Source organism: Paramisgurnus dabryanus, chromosome 1 (assembly GCF_030506205.2).
Source record: "Paramisgurnus dabryanus chromosome 1, PD_genome_1.1, whole genome shotgun sequence".
NCBI lineage: Eukaryota > Metazoa > Chordata > Actinopteri > Cypriniformes > Cobitidae > Paramisgurnus > Paramisgurnus dabryanus.
In genome coordinates, this window is record NC_133337.1 from 30,105,092 (window position 1) to 30,120,891 (window position 15,800).

Here is a 15,800-nt window from a genome sequence, read left to right on the forward strand (position 1 = left end):
TCTTTTCATCATGATTTAATTGTCATTATAATATAGTCAGAAGGCAGCTTATGTAACATTTGCAGGGTTGGAGACTTGAGGTAGGTTGGGCGACTTTCCAATCTCTTAGAAATAATTTGAAAATCAGTGAAAGATGAAAGGACCAGGTAAGAGGTCACTAATGGAAACCCATGTGGGAGAGTTTAAAAATCTAGGCCACTTTTCAACTCATTATCTTGATCACACTCTTGTTTTTTAAGGTCAGTTGCATCAAATGTGAAAGGTTTTACTTCACTGTCACGCTATTGACTTTTCTTTCATTGTACTTTTATAAAGCATGAGTTTGATTTTTATTTACGCTACACTTTCTGAAAAAAGTACCTTTCTGAAAAAACGGTACCTTCTCTGTCACTGGGGGGGTACCCTTATATGTACCTTTTTGTACCTGTATGGGTATACAACACATTGAAATACAATATTATACCACAAGTACCTATTGTATACCTTTATGGGCCAATTTTGTTCCAGTAAAATGTTAGGGGTACAAAACATCGGTACTTTTAATGGTACACAATAGGTACAGTAATGTTCCCCACAAGGTACAACAGTGTATTGTTTTGTATACCTGTAAGGGTACAAAACACAACCGTTGGGTATCACCCCAGCGACAGAAAAGGTACATTCTTTTTATTATTGTACTACTTTTGTGGGCACTTTTAAATTCTTGGAGACTCCGTAACATGCTGTAATTTATTTTTGCCTCTCATGTTTATATTTAAGATTAAACGTCCCAGATTGAGACAAGAATACTATTTAAATATAAAGTCCATAGAAAATATAATTTAAAATAACTTTTAGTATGTCATTAATTTTGGAAAAAAAAAGTTTTTTTTACCTTTGTTTTAGAAGTTATATACTTGGTTACCAATGCCAGTTCCACACACTGTCAGAAAAAAGTACAAAACTGTACTTTTTCTGTCCCTGGGGTGGTACCCTAAGACTAAGGTTTCTTTTTATACATTTACAGGTATACAAAAAATAATACAATGTGTTTCCTTTTTGGGACAATAATGTACCTTGAGGACCTATTGTGTGCCTTTTAAAGGTAGTAGGTGCAGTTAAATGTTTTGTACCCTTAAGGGGACGTGCGCAACAAGCCGTTAACGCCAGTGGCGAGCATATGTTTTGAATTGTTTCCAATGGAAGCGTCGCACTTTTCAAAAATGCCAGCAGCTGGTGGGTTTTGTCCAAGCTGAGCTCCGGCACTCACTGTTTTTCCACGCTCCGCACACAGAGTTAAAATGTTTTTAATTTTGTGTGAAACGCTCAGCTCGTCAGTGTCACTTCTCAATTGGCCGTCCAATCACAGTGGAGGAGGGACGGGACAAATATAACAACATCCAACTGGCGCATTGTTCAACAACTGATAAACAAAGCAGAAGTATCATAGCAACCTCACAAAATTCTGGCAAGCACCCACAGTCGGCATCCGCCTGCTGTTTTCAGTTGTGTTTAAATGCTTTGGTGTACACGCCTCTTACATTTAACTGGTTAAGTCCATAGAGGTACACAATAGGTCCTTAGGGAAGAATATTGTACCCAAATAAAGGTACAACATTTCAATGTGTTCTATACCCATAAAGGCACAAAAAGAAACCTTAGATTATGACTCCAGCAACAGAAATTGACAGTTTTGTACTTTTTTATATCTGGGAGAAATTTTATATATTAATTTCTCCCAAGGGTTTTTGTCCTTCTAGGAGTTTTTTCCCACCGGGTTTTCTCCTAGGGGTTTTTTTCGTCCCAAGAAGAGTCAGCCAACTTTGGCTTAACTTAGCACTTTAGCTAACGGTTTAACCTTAGCGCTATATTCTACTTCTTATATTATCTATTGATTTTCTGTGTTCTCCTCTACATCTGCTCATGTAAAGCTGCTTTGCAACAATTAACAATTGTGAAAAGCGCTATATAAATAAAATTGAATTTAATTTAATTGAATTTGTTTCACCTTGGGACATCCCATTCTTAATCCACAGGGTTAACATGGAGTTGGCCTACCCTTTGCAGCTATAACAGCTTCAACTCTTCTTGGAAGACTTTCTACAAGGTTTAGGAGTGTGTTTTGGGGTATTTTTGACCATTCTTCTAAAAGCACCTTTGTAAGGTCAGACACCGATGTTGGACGAGAAGGCCTCGCTCGAAGTCTCCACTCTAATTCATACCAAAGATGTGCTATTGGGTTGAGGTCAGGACTCTGTGCAGGCCAGTCAAGTTCCTCCACACCAAACTCGCTCATCCATGTCTTTATGGACCTTGCTTTGTGCACTGGTGCACAGTCCTGTTGGAACCCAAACCCCAAACGGTTCCCACAAAGTTGTGAGCATGAAATTGTCCAAAATGTCTCGGTATGATGAAGCATTAAGAGTTCCTTTCACTGGAACTAGGAGGCCAAGCCCAACCCCTGAAAAACAACCTCACACCATAATCCCTCCTCCACCAAACTTTAAACTCAGCACAATGTAACAAAACAAGGAGATGAATAGTCAGGATGGCAAAGATTCAGCCTTTAATCACCTCAAGAAAGATCTAAGATGATCTGTATGTACTTTGACTGTAAGAAGACACCTGATTGAAGCTAAGCTATTTGCAAGAAGCCCCTGTAAAGCAGTCAGGCAAGTACCGTTCTCCTGGCAACCGCCAAACCCAGACTTGTTCATCGGATTGCCAGACAGAGAAGCGAGATTCGTTGCACCAAAGAACACGTCTCCACCGCTCTAGAGTCCAGTGGCGGCGTGCTTTACACCACTGAATCCGACGCTTTGCATGGACCTTGGTGATGTAAGGCTTAGATGCAGCTGCTCGGCCATGGAAACCCATTCTATGAAGCTCTCTACTCACTGTTCTTGAGCTAATTTGAAGGCCACACAAAGTTTCTGCAGAGTCAATAACTACAGACCTCCAAACTTACAGACCTCCAAAAGAGTGACACTGTTGTACATTTTTAGTGGGATAAATAATTACACTACTGACAGGTAAATGAATTACAGGGCTGTAATTACACAAGCATTTGCCATTGTTAGAACTGATTATTACAATGTGCATGTATACATCGAGGCAAATTAAAGTTTATTCCTTGCCACAATAGTGGTGCAGGTTTAGTGAACAGGTGAACACTTTTGCCCACTGTAATGTTAACACAGCAAAACTTATCCAAGCTTTCGATTCTGTTTGTATGCAGTCTCAACATGAACATCATCTTGCTGTGCAGTCCCCACTCTCAAGGAATTTCCAGCTTTTGGTGTTAAACGTCTCACATCTTTATCAAATAAAATGTGAGAAAAGGGGTTGAAATGAATGTGGAGGGGTTGGGGGGCTTTCCACAGTCATCGTCTGTTGTAAAGCCACTTTGTCTCTATGCACACTTTATCAGCCTTGACTTGATTTCCTTGAAATGCAGGTCGGTGTAAACAGGATGCAGTTTAAGCTGCTTAAAGGAATCGGTTTCATGCTGGCATTGCAGGTTTAAATGATGGAGTTTCAAACTCAACCAGGGGCTAATTTGCCATTTTATCATTTTGCGCGTTCCCAGGGAATCAAACCTGGATCTTGTCATTCCTAGGCCAACTGAGCTACAAAAAAGCTAAACAGATGTAACAGTGTATAACAACGATGTACCGTTGTGTCAAAAAATAGCAGTGCAACATCATTACCCTGATAAACCACTGTTATTAGTAGTAGTTCCTACTGAAAAATCCAGCTTAGACCAGCTGGTCTTCCAGCCTGACCAGCTAAGTCCAGCTAGACCAGCTTAAAAAGTGACCAAAACACAGCTACACCAGCAAACCTAGCTTCATACACCAGCAAAAACAAAGCTGGAGACTAGCTAAAACCAGCTCACCAGCTTATGCTGGTCTTAGCTGGATTTTTCAGTAGGGGTACTACTATTTCTGCATTGCAAATTATTTTACATACATATGGTACTGATATCCACAATACTTGTTCTGAGTAATTGACTCATTTGTTAAAAAGAGTGTGATCAAAATAGCAGTGTGAAGTTTAATTAGAAAGTTCCTTCTGTGAAAAAAACAACTCCTCCTTGTCCTTTATTAAGAAGAGGGGAAGCAAATGTGTCACCTAATGTTATGAAATATATTTGCTGCTGAATTTCTCAGTAAAATGGGCCGTTCCAATAATTTTTCGGGGGAACAACGCAATTTGATTAAAAAGTTTATTAGAGAGGAAATGCAGCAAAGTTTAGGATGCTCAGCTAAATAGTCTAAAATGCTTTAAAGGGACACTTAACTTTTTTTGAAAATAGGCTCATTTTCCAGCTCCCCTAGAGTTAAACATTTGATTTTTACCGTTTTGGAATCCATTCAGCCGATCTCCGGGTCTGGTGGTAGCACTTTTAGCATAGCTTAGCACAATCTATTGAATCTGATTAGACCGTTAGCATCGCGCTCAAAAATGACCAATGAGTCCCGATATTTTTCCTATTTAAAACTTGACTCTTCTGTAGTTACATCGTGTACTCAGACTGATGGAAAATTAAAAGTTGCGATTTTCTAGGCCAATATGGCTAGGAACTATACTCTCATTCAGGCATAATAATCAAGGACTTTGTGTGTAACATGGCTGCAGAAGGCGCAGTGATATTACATAGTGTCCGAAAATAGTCCCCTGCTATTGAAAGTAACCAAGGTAACCTTTGCTGCTGCCATAACTTCATGTAAGTCAAGTTTTAACATAAAAAATATTGAAACTATTTGGTTACTTGTTAGCGCAATGCTAATGGTCTAATCAGATTCAATGGATTGTGCTAAGCTATGCTAAAAGTGGTACCGCCAGACCCAGAGATCGGCTGAATGGATTCCAAAACTCCTGTTTAACTCTAGGAGCGCTGGAAAATTAGCATACCGTAATTCCTCAAATAAAGGCCGGGGCCTTTATTTACCTAAACTGCCGAAGGTAACAGGCTTTTATTTGAAGCAGGCTTTTATTAGAGACAGGCCTTTATTTCAAATTCCATCTGTTTGATAAATAATTGTTTTAAATTAGCCGTTAAATTAAAAGTGATAGCGTTCTAGTGGATAGAGATCATTCATTTGTAAACAGTATATTTTTTCAAGGTTGTTGAAAGGTCCGTCACTAGCATTAAATGTGACCCATCCAATGTAGCTACTGCCATCTATTGGCAGCTGTGCATTATGATGAACTTTAATGCATTAAGGAGATAACACAGCGCCCACATTATCCAAATCATGCCCCAGCATGATTAACACTGGAACCCATCGTAATGTTAAGTCTGTGTTTTTTATTTAGTCGTATGAAGCCCTCTCACATGCTTATGATATCGCTTAGTTGATCTGTTGCATGTGCACCGTAGATATTCAGTAGCCCGGCTGCGCGCATTAAAAGGTTTTAACAAAGGCAGATGAAAGTGAGTGCTCGCGCAGTTGATGCTCTCCTTTTGAAACGCACTCTGGCGCGAAGTCGCTCAAACTGCGCGTAAGCTAAGCTTTGTTTATACTCGCGCTTTGATTCGCAACGCAAGCCTCCGCGGATCGCGCGCGCGTCTCACCAAACAGACGAGGCGTTTATAGTTGACGCACTAAGCTCTCACTCATTTTCCCCTGGCACTCATTTTTCCCCAGCCTTAATTTGAGACCGGCCTTTATTTGTCCGCGATGACCACGCCCCCAGCCACTATCAGAGGGCCCGGCGTTTATTTGAATAACGCCTTTTATTTGAGGAATTACGGTAAGTGGAGTGTCCCTTTAATGCCAAAAAAAAACCAAAACATGTGGAAGAAAACAAGGAACTATGGTTAAAACAGATTAATGAATAGTCAAGATGGCAAAGATTCAGCCTTTAATCACCTCTAGAAAGATTTAAGATGATCTTAAACGATCTGTAAGTACTGTGACAGTCAGAAGACTTCTGATTGAAGCTGTTTGCAAGAAGCCCCCGTAAAGAAGCATTGTTGAAAAAAGGCAAGAGCAGAATCACAACAACACATCAACTGGTTTAAAAACATGGCATAACATTTTGTGTCCTGATGAGAATAAAATCATCCTTTTCGGGTAAAGTGGTTATCGGCAGAGCCTAAGGCGACCCCCGGGTACTGAATTCAAGACACAGCACACTGTAAAGACAGTTAAACATGGTAGTGCAAAAATCATAGTATTGGGATGTTTTTCATACTGCCGTGTTGGGCTATATATCGTATACAAGGGAACATGGATCAGTTTGAACACATTAGAATACTTGAAGAGATTATGTTGCCCTTTGCAGAAGAGGAAAATGGGTGTTTCAACAAGACAACTACCCCAAGCACACAAGGGCAAAATCTTGGTATCAGACAAAAAGGATTGAGGTTATGGAGTGTCCAGCTCAATCCACTGATCTCTACCCCATTGAAAATTTGTGGGGTGACTTTAAAAATACAGTTTCTGAAGCAAAACCTATAATTTGAGAGGAACTTTGGGCTGAAATATCTGTTTCTTGATGCCAGAAGTTGATTGACTCGATTTGACACAGATGTGCAGCAGTTATCAACAACAAGGGTTATGCAACTAAATACAAGTCATAAAGTAGTTTAAAGTGAAGTTACATTACTTAAGTTATAAGTGTCTAAAGAGAAAAATGTTGACACAATCTTTATATTAATTTTCTTTGCTTCCCTTTAAGAGAACAAGACATACTTGTAAATTTTGTTAATACTTTGATTTGGAATTGAAATTCCTGAAATGAGGAAATAAAATCTATTCATAACATTTTTGCACTTTCTTCATGTTTTTAACCCAACTGTATACAATTATTCATGCCTGAACAGATCTTTTCAGACGTGATTGACTCGTTCTTTCCTCAGACTTTTTTGCATTTTTAGTAGAACACGACAGATGGGGTTGTATTATTTTGTATTGCTTGCAGATCAGGCAGGAATACTGTCGGTCTGTGCAGCATTAAAAATAGAAATGTGGTTGGCGTTGATGCATGTCACATCCATTACCGTTTCAGTTTTGACCGCTTTGTTGATAAATTTGGAGAAAAATTAAATTTTTACATACACTGTGGCACCATGTGGGAGTTGTAACTCTGGCCTATATGTGCATTACAGGCGTATAAGAGCTGTTGGCTCATTGGGACACGGGTTCGAGTCTGACCCAATCACACACTTTACCATCCTGTATAATAAAAGCCTGAAAGCCCCCCACCTCACACAAAAAATTCTTAAAAACTAAAATTATGGCATCATTACCACAACAATTTCCCATATATGAGAGAAATATCTATATAAAAATATATGAAGTGATGTATGTCTTATCATTACATATGAGTAATACTTTTTTTTGATGGAGGATAGACTTTGTTGTCATTGTCACTAAGGCTACCACAACATGATAACATTTGTGTATATTTGCGGTCAATATGTCATACAGGAAAACAAACAAGGAGCTCATGCCAAAGTTCCTAAAAACCACCTTCTTCAAAAATAAGTTGATATTAAACGAATGTTCTCGGAGCGTATTATATATTCTCAAATACTTTGCCTTCAAATCGGCTTATTTGCGGCTTTAGAAATACCGCTATGCATTTTTCAACAAAGTCCTTCAAGTGCTTAGATAAATGGGATGAATCATTTGTGCACAAAATGACCGTCGATCACATTCAAACTTGTGTCCCTTGTGAGTACTTGGACCTGAATACAAAACGTATGTGGAAGTGAGGTGCATCACAGCGCCTCCTAAAGGCCGGGGTATTCCTTTTTCCGCGTCCACTTCCGGCTCGCGTGCACAGCTTTCCAAGTATACTCCCCGCATATACACGCGGATGGCCGCGTTTACACTATACGCAATACAAATGATTTCTTATTCAAATTATTACTCTATCAGGGCTGCACTGATTTGGCGACATTTACTTTACATTAAAACATTAGGATAGGTGAAGAAAAGTAGCCGATCCACCATTGCAAACACAGTTTAGAACAAACAACAAGACAACAAAGAACAGGAATCAAACATTACGGTTACGAACATGCTCCACAGCTTTCTGTTCTTGGAAGAAGTACAAATTAAAGAAGAAAAACGATATAAAACGTCTATTTTCTTTGTATAATTGTTTGAAGTGGAGTGTCTTTTCTAAATACTTTCACGCGCATGCGCTGTTGTGCACGGACTGTCTGCACGGTCTCAAATTTTGGGCTGCAAGAGGACGGTCCTGATGACGAAAATGACGTCATGCGGACGGCGCGCGGATGTCCCTAGTATACCTTCGGCTTAGTGTGTGGTTCAGTTTCTTTATTTTTACTTTCTGACTTTCATCATTTGCAATGTTTCAAGTTACTTATTTTGTTCATTTTGAAAATGTTTACTATGTCTAGTCCAAAGAAGTGGATTTTTTTTAGTAATGGAGGTTTTTGCCAAAAAAGCTTGAATGCACTTAGAGGGTTTTGCAGTGAAAACAGTACAATTTGTTAAATGTGAAAATAAGGCATTTCAATTACTGTCTAATAACCTTTTCATTGCCATTAAAGTGAAACTAGTGAACCTAAACATATGAGCCTGATAAAAATGCTAATTTATAATAAAACATGTCAGGTTTTGCATATATTTAGAAAAAAACCCTTTAAGATAAATTTGAATGCCAAGTGATGCAGGTTAACAAATAGTATAAGTCATATTTCGACTAATAGTAAGATGTTTCCTTTTAATTTTATTATCCTTTCAAGATTGAAATCAATGAGTCAACATCACTGCATTATGTGTTACAGTGTTAATTCACATCAGAAGAGTCAATATCATTCATGATATTGCATGACTACTCATTGACATTTTCTATTCAATCACTGAGATCATATAAAAAATAAATGGTTGCATGTGTTCACTTGCATAAAACAAAGATGTCAATGCCCTGCATGCGACACTGGTATGTGGTAGAGTTTCCAAATTTATGGAAAGGTGCTTGTTTGCAAACTCTTCACAGTATGTTGACAGATAAGACCTTGTATATTTAAAGAGCGCCTCCCCTTAAAAGCTTAAGAAAGAATAAACATTTGCCTTTTTCAAAACTGTGGTGAGAATAGGCATGTGTAAAAATTATAATTTGTTGTTGTTTATATAGATGCTTTACTAAAGCATGCATTGGTCGGCCCTTTTGTTAGCATTAAGAAAGAATGTGTTATTATAGTATTGGCTTTGTGTTCATTACAAAATCATTGTTTTTGCTGAGAAACACACCCTTACATCATCATATTTCTTTCTTCACCATTGTGCCACTGTCTTGTTGAACTGGTCACCAGCGTACCGTGTGTTGGGTTATGTATTTCCCACTATATACCTACTACTAGCATTGGCCAGTTTCAGTCTTTTGTCAAGGCATCATCTTGCAAGACAGGGTGTCTTTTAAATAGCAAAGCAATTCTAGATTATGGACTTTAATAATGTATGGGTATTTTCCCACTGTTAACTTGAGCAAATGGTGTCAGTCACTAAATCCAGCATACAAAGCTTCAGGACTCCGCCCTACTAGATTTGATAAAGCTTTTACTGGCAGCCACATGAGAAGTATAAAATTCACTTCTATTAAAGGAAGTTACAGCGAAACCTTATACAAGTTAATTTGTTGCATCATGCATGATCGTGTTAGGATAGGCTGCTTTTCTGTATACAGACTAATGAAAACAAACCGTTTAATGGCATTTTTTGGTGTTGTATTTCCGCATAGACTCTCTAAGAAGAGGAGGAGGAGTTGTTTTTGAAAGGCTCTCGTGTGACCTGCTGTAGCTTGATCAAAACAAAACCTAGTGAAGGATGAAATTCTGTTCAGGTGATCCTTGCTGGCATTTATGTATTCATATACACACACACTTACGGTGACCTTCATAAGAATTGGGACAATAAAGTGGCACTTTGTCTCCAGATTCACAGATTTTGGTGTCTCATTTCAAGCTTGGGTCTGCCATAGATTATTTTTCTTTTTATTTCGGGCTGGCAGGGACACGTTTATCGTCACTGGGATATTCACTGATTTGGATTGAGTTCTGTGGGTTTCATGCTGATGATGTTGATGACAAAGAGTTTGTAATATCAGAGGAAAAGGGAGACATCTCCATATCAAAAAAACAGTGTAACAACTCTTTATCTGATGGAAACAATACAATAGATGCAGGAGAGTAAATAGTTGGCACAGAATGAAGTCAAACAGCAACATTATTTAAAATTATGAATTTATTTAGTCATAGACTATACACCACTCTCGCTAGTTGTCATAACTAGCAAATTATAGCCCTGAGATTTAAACAATTAAATAAATAAGAACAAATAAATATTGTCAGTTTTAATACGTTTTCAAATACACAATTTGTTTTATAAATAAAATAAATAGAATTGATTTTCCACTATTTTCAAAAAATGATCAACACTAGGACCTATCCGACTTCTGCCGCTTTAAGTTTTTGGTTTGACGTCTCCTGCGGTCTTTATTATTCCCGTGTCTCAGCTGCGTCGCTTCCCTGTAGACTTTCTTCAGCTCGAACAATGCTTTGCGCTGGACCATCGGGTCATTTTCCTAAAATGGGAACATGTTTAGTTAGTTATTAGTTGCTATTAACACGAAGCAAGAAAATGTAATCTTGTGCACACCTATTGGTTGCACTCCTAAAAATAAAGGTGCTACACGATGCCATAAATTAACCATTTATGGTTCAATAAATAACCTTTCTGGTTCACAAAGTTTCTTAGGTTCTTCGGTAACCAAAAATGGATTTCCTATAGCATCGCTATGAAGAGTCCTTTTTGTAGCACCTTTATTTTTAAAGTGTACACAGCAAAATAACCCATGTAAAAAGTACACCGCTGGTGTATATATGGGTATCACCAGGTCTTGTGGTATTTATACATTTAACAGTGGGGATTTTGCTGTGTAGGCGATTTTCTTCATATCACATGGAGGCCTATTTATTTGATATTTTATTGATTTTATACATTGTGGGTCCAAATGTCCCCACGACAATAGTACGAGTCTAAACCATCTACAAAAGTTGTCAATGGGACGGTAACTTTTCATAATATATACCATTTTGGTAGAGGTACCAATATGCACCTTTTAGGTACAAAAGTATACTTTTTGAAAAGGTACCACCCTCGTGCCAACTTTTGTACCTTCTTGTACCTTCTTATTCTGAGCGTGTACATTGTGGGGACCTGTGGCAGGCATGATGTGTATTTAAAATAATTTAACTGCAGAAAGGTTTTGTGTTACCAAAAATGACGTTTAACCAACTTTTGTCAATGCAAAATTAAAGCGTAATATCAGTTCAAACAGTAATTCAATATCACTATATGGCAAAGATTCCTTTTTGGTAACACAAAACCTTTCTGCAGTTTTATTTTTTTAAATGCACATCATGGCCGGCCACATGTCCCCACAATGTACACTCTCAGAATAAAAGGTACAAGAAGGTACAAAAGTTGGCACTAGGGTGGTACCTTTTCAAAAAGTATACTTTTGTACCTAAAAGGTGCATTGCTGTATGGCAAATTCACTTCTTGGTTGGCCTGCATGTTATCCATTCAATGCTTATACTTTTTGTTAAAGAAATCATCTGACACTTTCATCTCACCTTGATGGCCCATAAAACTTCAGCGTAGGTCTTGAGCTCAGCGCTCTTGCCCGGGAAGTAGTTTTCTCGGATTTTGTTCAGGTGATCGAGGACGTGGTCCAGTTTCTCTCTTACATCTTCATCCTTGCTCTCATTTTGCATGCGGGTGAAGATCCTACTGTACGTTTCTATTATAATACTCATCAGCAGCTTCTGTTCAGTTTCCTACATACAAAAAAAACATTATAACTACTTAGGCATGCACACATTGTACGCTGTAAAAATGAAGGTACTTTGTCAGGACGTATGGTTTCGTAAAGAAGCCATAAAGTAAAACTCAAAATACTTGTGTTAACCAATATTTTTAAGTTGAAACTTGAGTTAAACAACATTTTAATAGTATATAAGGTTAAAAAAAAGAAAGGGTTCTTTTTACAAACTTTCCCTAGAGAGAAAATTTGGGGAACCAAAAATGGTTCTTCTATGACATCACTGCCAGGAACCTTTAGTGCCTTTATTTTTAAGAGTGTGTGAATGAATATGTTTATACCCCATATAGTGCAGACGCCTGTAACGGGTCATAGTGCAGTTGGGTATTTAAGGAAACTGTTTACCTCAAACTTCACCTTTAAATCTTTCAGCACCAACAAAAAGACGGGTTGTCCGTTGTGCAAATCGCCACCTTTCTCCCCCTGAAAGAAATCAAACATGCTGAGGTCAGCGTATGCATGGGACACACGATTATGTTAACATTGTCATTTTGAACTCTGGCCCAATTCAGATGAATATTGTTGAGCGTTATAGACTCATCTGTCACCCAAACACAACCTACAGAAGAGATAAAACTGTAAACTGGAAAGTGACAAAGACCCACATACAAAGGTTTCAGACATCAAGACTTCCTGTGTTATTCACAGTATTTTGCTGCCAATTAACAAACTGCAGATAAAGATGACCGAGAAGCAAATCCTACTTGAGGCCTGGTTTCTTGCATAATGGGCATCTCTCAGGCCATGATACTTTTGGCATCTCAGGTAGCATCTCTACTTCCTGTTTGTGATGGAGTATAAATCCAAACTGCTATACTTACATAAAACTTAGTAAGCTCCGAAATGCTCTGGTCCAGGTTCTCAGGTACGCTGTTCCTGGACTCGCAAGTCATCCATTGAGAAGCCAACAAACACATTCCCAAGAAAAACGTTGTCACTCGATGCTCCATAGTAGTATTCAAGTTAAAGGTACACGCCAAAGTTTGTACTCCTATCGCTCAAGTCGAACTCGTCCCTTTAACGATAACGCTCTCGTGGGACCCGAAAGTGCTCGTGTCCTGACTCTGGACTGAATGTGTCTAACTGCTTGACTGAATGGTGTATTTATAGTTATGTGCGAGTGTGAGCGAGAAGCTGTGATAGAGGTGTGAATTGTGTGGCGACGAAGTTTCCTTTAAATCAAATGCACCATGATACTGCTGAGCACCATAAAGCCCACCACGCATCTTCTCTCCTGGAATCCTGTGGATGCCACTAGGCGGGGCTGTTGGTGGTTTTGTGGTCTGGGGATCTTTCATGTGATGCAGATAATAATCTGGGCAACTTGGGCCTTGTCGAAATGACATAACTGTTATATATGCATCTATGACCAGCGCTGCTTCAATAATGCTTAAATGTGAATGGCTGCAAATGGGGGAAGGAAATTGTGGTTCTCATTTTGATCTGTTAATTAAAATTATACATGTGTCAGTGTTTGTCATTATGCCCTTTTAGTCTTTAGTATGCAATGGCTAAAAGTCAAGTCCATGTTTTTGCATTTTGCGGACAATTTTATCCAAAGCGACTTCAGCTCGTTGTAGACTCCATCAGCTGTTTGTTGGATATGCAGCCAAGGGAAGTAATTCAGAAGAAATACCACAGAATCACCCGTTTGATCTGTAAGATGTTGAGCAAACAGATGGTAAAATACAGTAAGATGGTGTGGAGATAAAAAAGGAGTTTTCGTCACATGATGTCAGAAAAATGACTTGTTGCTGTTGTTAGCTGGAGATGCAACCAGCTTTGAGGTTTTAGCAGCAACAGCTCACCTCTGCACAGAGAGATTCAAATACAGAGAATGGAGCCGGAGATGCAGAAGTGATACGTAGTGTGAGACAGGATGAAGCATTTTACAATGTGGAAGTTGCTTTTCCTCCCAGAAGGGCGAGGGTGATACTACATACAGTGTCTGGACACTTAAACCGCACTGAAAACTAGATGCGAGTGAGTGACATCCAGCCGAATCTCACATGAACTCGTACGTATTTTACGGGTTGGCAAATTCGAAGGAATTCGTACGAAGCGAATGGTACACGTAAAATTGTAAAAACAATAATGAAACTCCACCCCTAACCCCAACGTCATGAGTGAGAGCAAATCTTATGAATGTGGTCGTACAAATGAATACCTCGTTAAATACGTACAAATTGAAATTGCGAACAAATGATGCAGACTTTACATTTCTCAGCTATTTTAGTTTAAAGCTTTTTTGGATGTTTTAAGTCAGTTCAAACATGTTCTAGTAAATGTAAACCTCCGAAAGTTTCTTAATACTTTTTGTGTATTTTTAGTTTTACGTAATACGGTTAACTTCTTTTTGTGAAATACTTTGCTTCTTGTGTTTGAAATAAATGTATAAGCGTGACTCACTGTCTGAGGATAGTAAGTGAGACTTCTACTTGCTCCATTTACTGCAAAAATTCAAGGTGAGAAAACCACATTTTTGCATATACACATGCTGAAAGTTAGTCGGAAAAGTACTGTCGGCTGACAATCTGGACCTCAGTGATGAGGGTGTGCGTTATTTTCCAGCGTAATCGATGATGTCACATTTGACTTCTCTTTTTCCTCTGTGGTGGTGTTGCCCTCATAGATTGGTGTTGCCCCACTCTCCCAAAATGCCTCATACAAACTACGTGGAAACCGAAAAGGATATTCCTTCTACGCAATGATGACTTGAAATCGATTTCGGTTTTCAGGATTAATCAGTTAAAAAGTTATCATATCTAGTCTGTGCGTTTCTTTTTGAAGATAGACAGTACTGTGATTGTGAACGTTGAACCAAAAAAAGCAAAAATGCGTTCAAGAGAAACTTGTATATTGTAATTGATTGGTAACATTAAAAAAATTGTAAAAAAAAAAAAATTGTAACAAAGTAAAAAAAAACTTTAAAAATTACTCAAATTGGTAACAACTAAAAAATGTAGGCATGTAAAAAGTAATGTAATGTAATGTTTACTTTAAAGTGATAAAATAAATTTTTTACGTGTTACCAATTGAAGTATTTTTTCACTTTTTACACTGATAAAAAGAATGTATACCTTGCAATGCGATGTAAGACGCTTTGCATAAAAGCGTCTGCTGAATGCTTAAAATGTTGATATGACTTATTGATCACATAATTTTGTTACATTGTGGATGGTTTGTAATGGTCCAGTGCAGTGGTTCCCAAACTTTTTCAGCGTGTGGCCCCCCTTGTGTACGGTGCATTCCTTCACGGCACCCCAAAGAAAATTTGTGACAAAAAACTGTTCTATAACGCAACATTTTAATAAAAAAATAAACATTAAATTATACAAAAAAGTAGTGCTTTTGGTTAGTAGCCTTATTTTTTTTACAGAATTACAGAATTCATGATAAATGAATGTATTTCATAAAATGTCATGAAACTGGGGCCCCCTGGCACCATCTCGCGTTTGAAAACCACTGGTCCAGTGGATACAATAGAGCAGTGGTCTCCAACACGGGGCACCAGGTTGCCGGCCAAAGCACATTCTATTAATAGCCTCACTTTTAATATTTATTTATTAAATATTTTTTTATATTAGCTTGGCTTCTTTTATGTATGCTAACATTTTAAACAATGATAACACATATCAACAAGTAAAATAAAATCAACAAGTAAAAGTTTTGAGAAGACTATCAAAAAAGTAGCCATCCAGATTGTTTTATCTATTGTGGTAGCCCTTGCTCACAAAAGGTTGGGGACCCTTGCAATAGAAGTTCTGAATAAAACCGAATACTACAAGTTATGACTAGATATATCCTAAAAATCTGTCATTGTTATTTTACTAAGTCATAGATAAGTAACTTTTAAAGGTACAGTAGCCTAAATAAGTTTTAATGGAATAGCAGGCAGAAAATGTCCCTACTGATAGACAGATATATTTAAACTGGGTATCCTGTACAAC

At 38.0% G+C, this 15,800-nt stretch overlaps 1 protein-coding gene and 1 long non-coding RNA gene across 3 annotated transcripts in view; one reads left to right on the forward strand and one right to left on the reverse strand.

The window, feature by feature from the left end:
* LOC141282918 (uncharacterized) overlaps positions 1-15,800 on the forward strand; it is a 35,783-nt gene that overhangs the window by 11,728 nt on the left and 8,255 nt on the right. The window lies entirely within an intron of this gene.
* ifng1 (interferon gamma 1) lies at positions 10,230-12,924 on the reverse strand. 2 transcript variants are annotated; one of them, XM_065290123.1, is made up of 4 exons: positions 12,672-12,924; positions 12,208-12,273; positions 11,603-11,806; positions 10,230-10,548 (listed from the first exon to the last, which is right to left on the reverse strand). In XM_065290123.1, the coding sequence occupies exons 1-4, from the start codon at positions 12,798-12,800 to the stop codon at positions 10,402-10,404; spliced, it is 546 nt and encodes a 181-aa protein (XP_065146195.1). In that variant the 5' UTR covers positions 12,801-12,924; the 3' UTR covers positions 10,230-10,401. The 2 variants fall into 2 exon arrangements, with proteins under 2 accessions (XP_065146195.1, XP_065146194.1); XM_065290122.1 differs by having other exon boundaries at positions 12,196-12,273.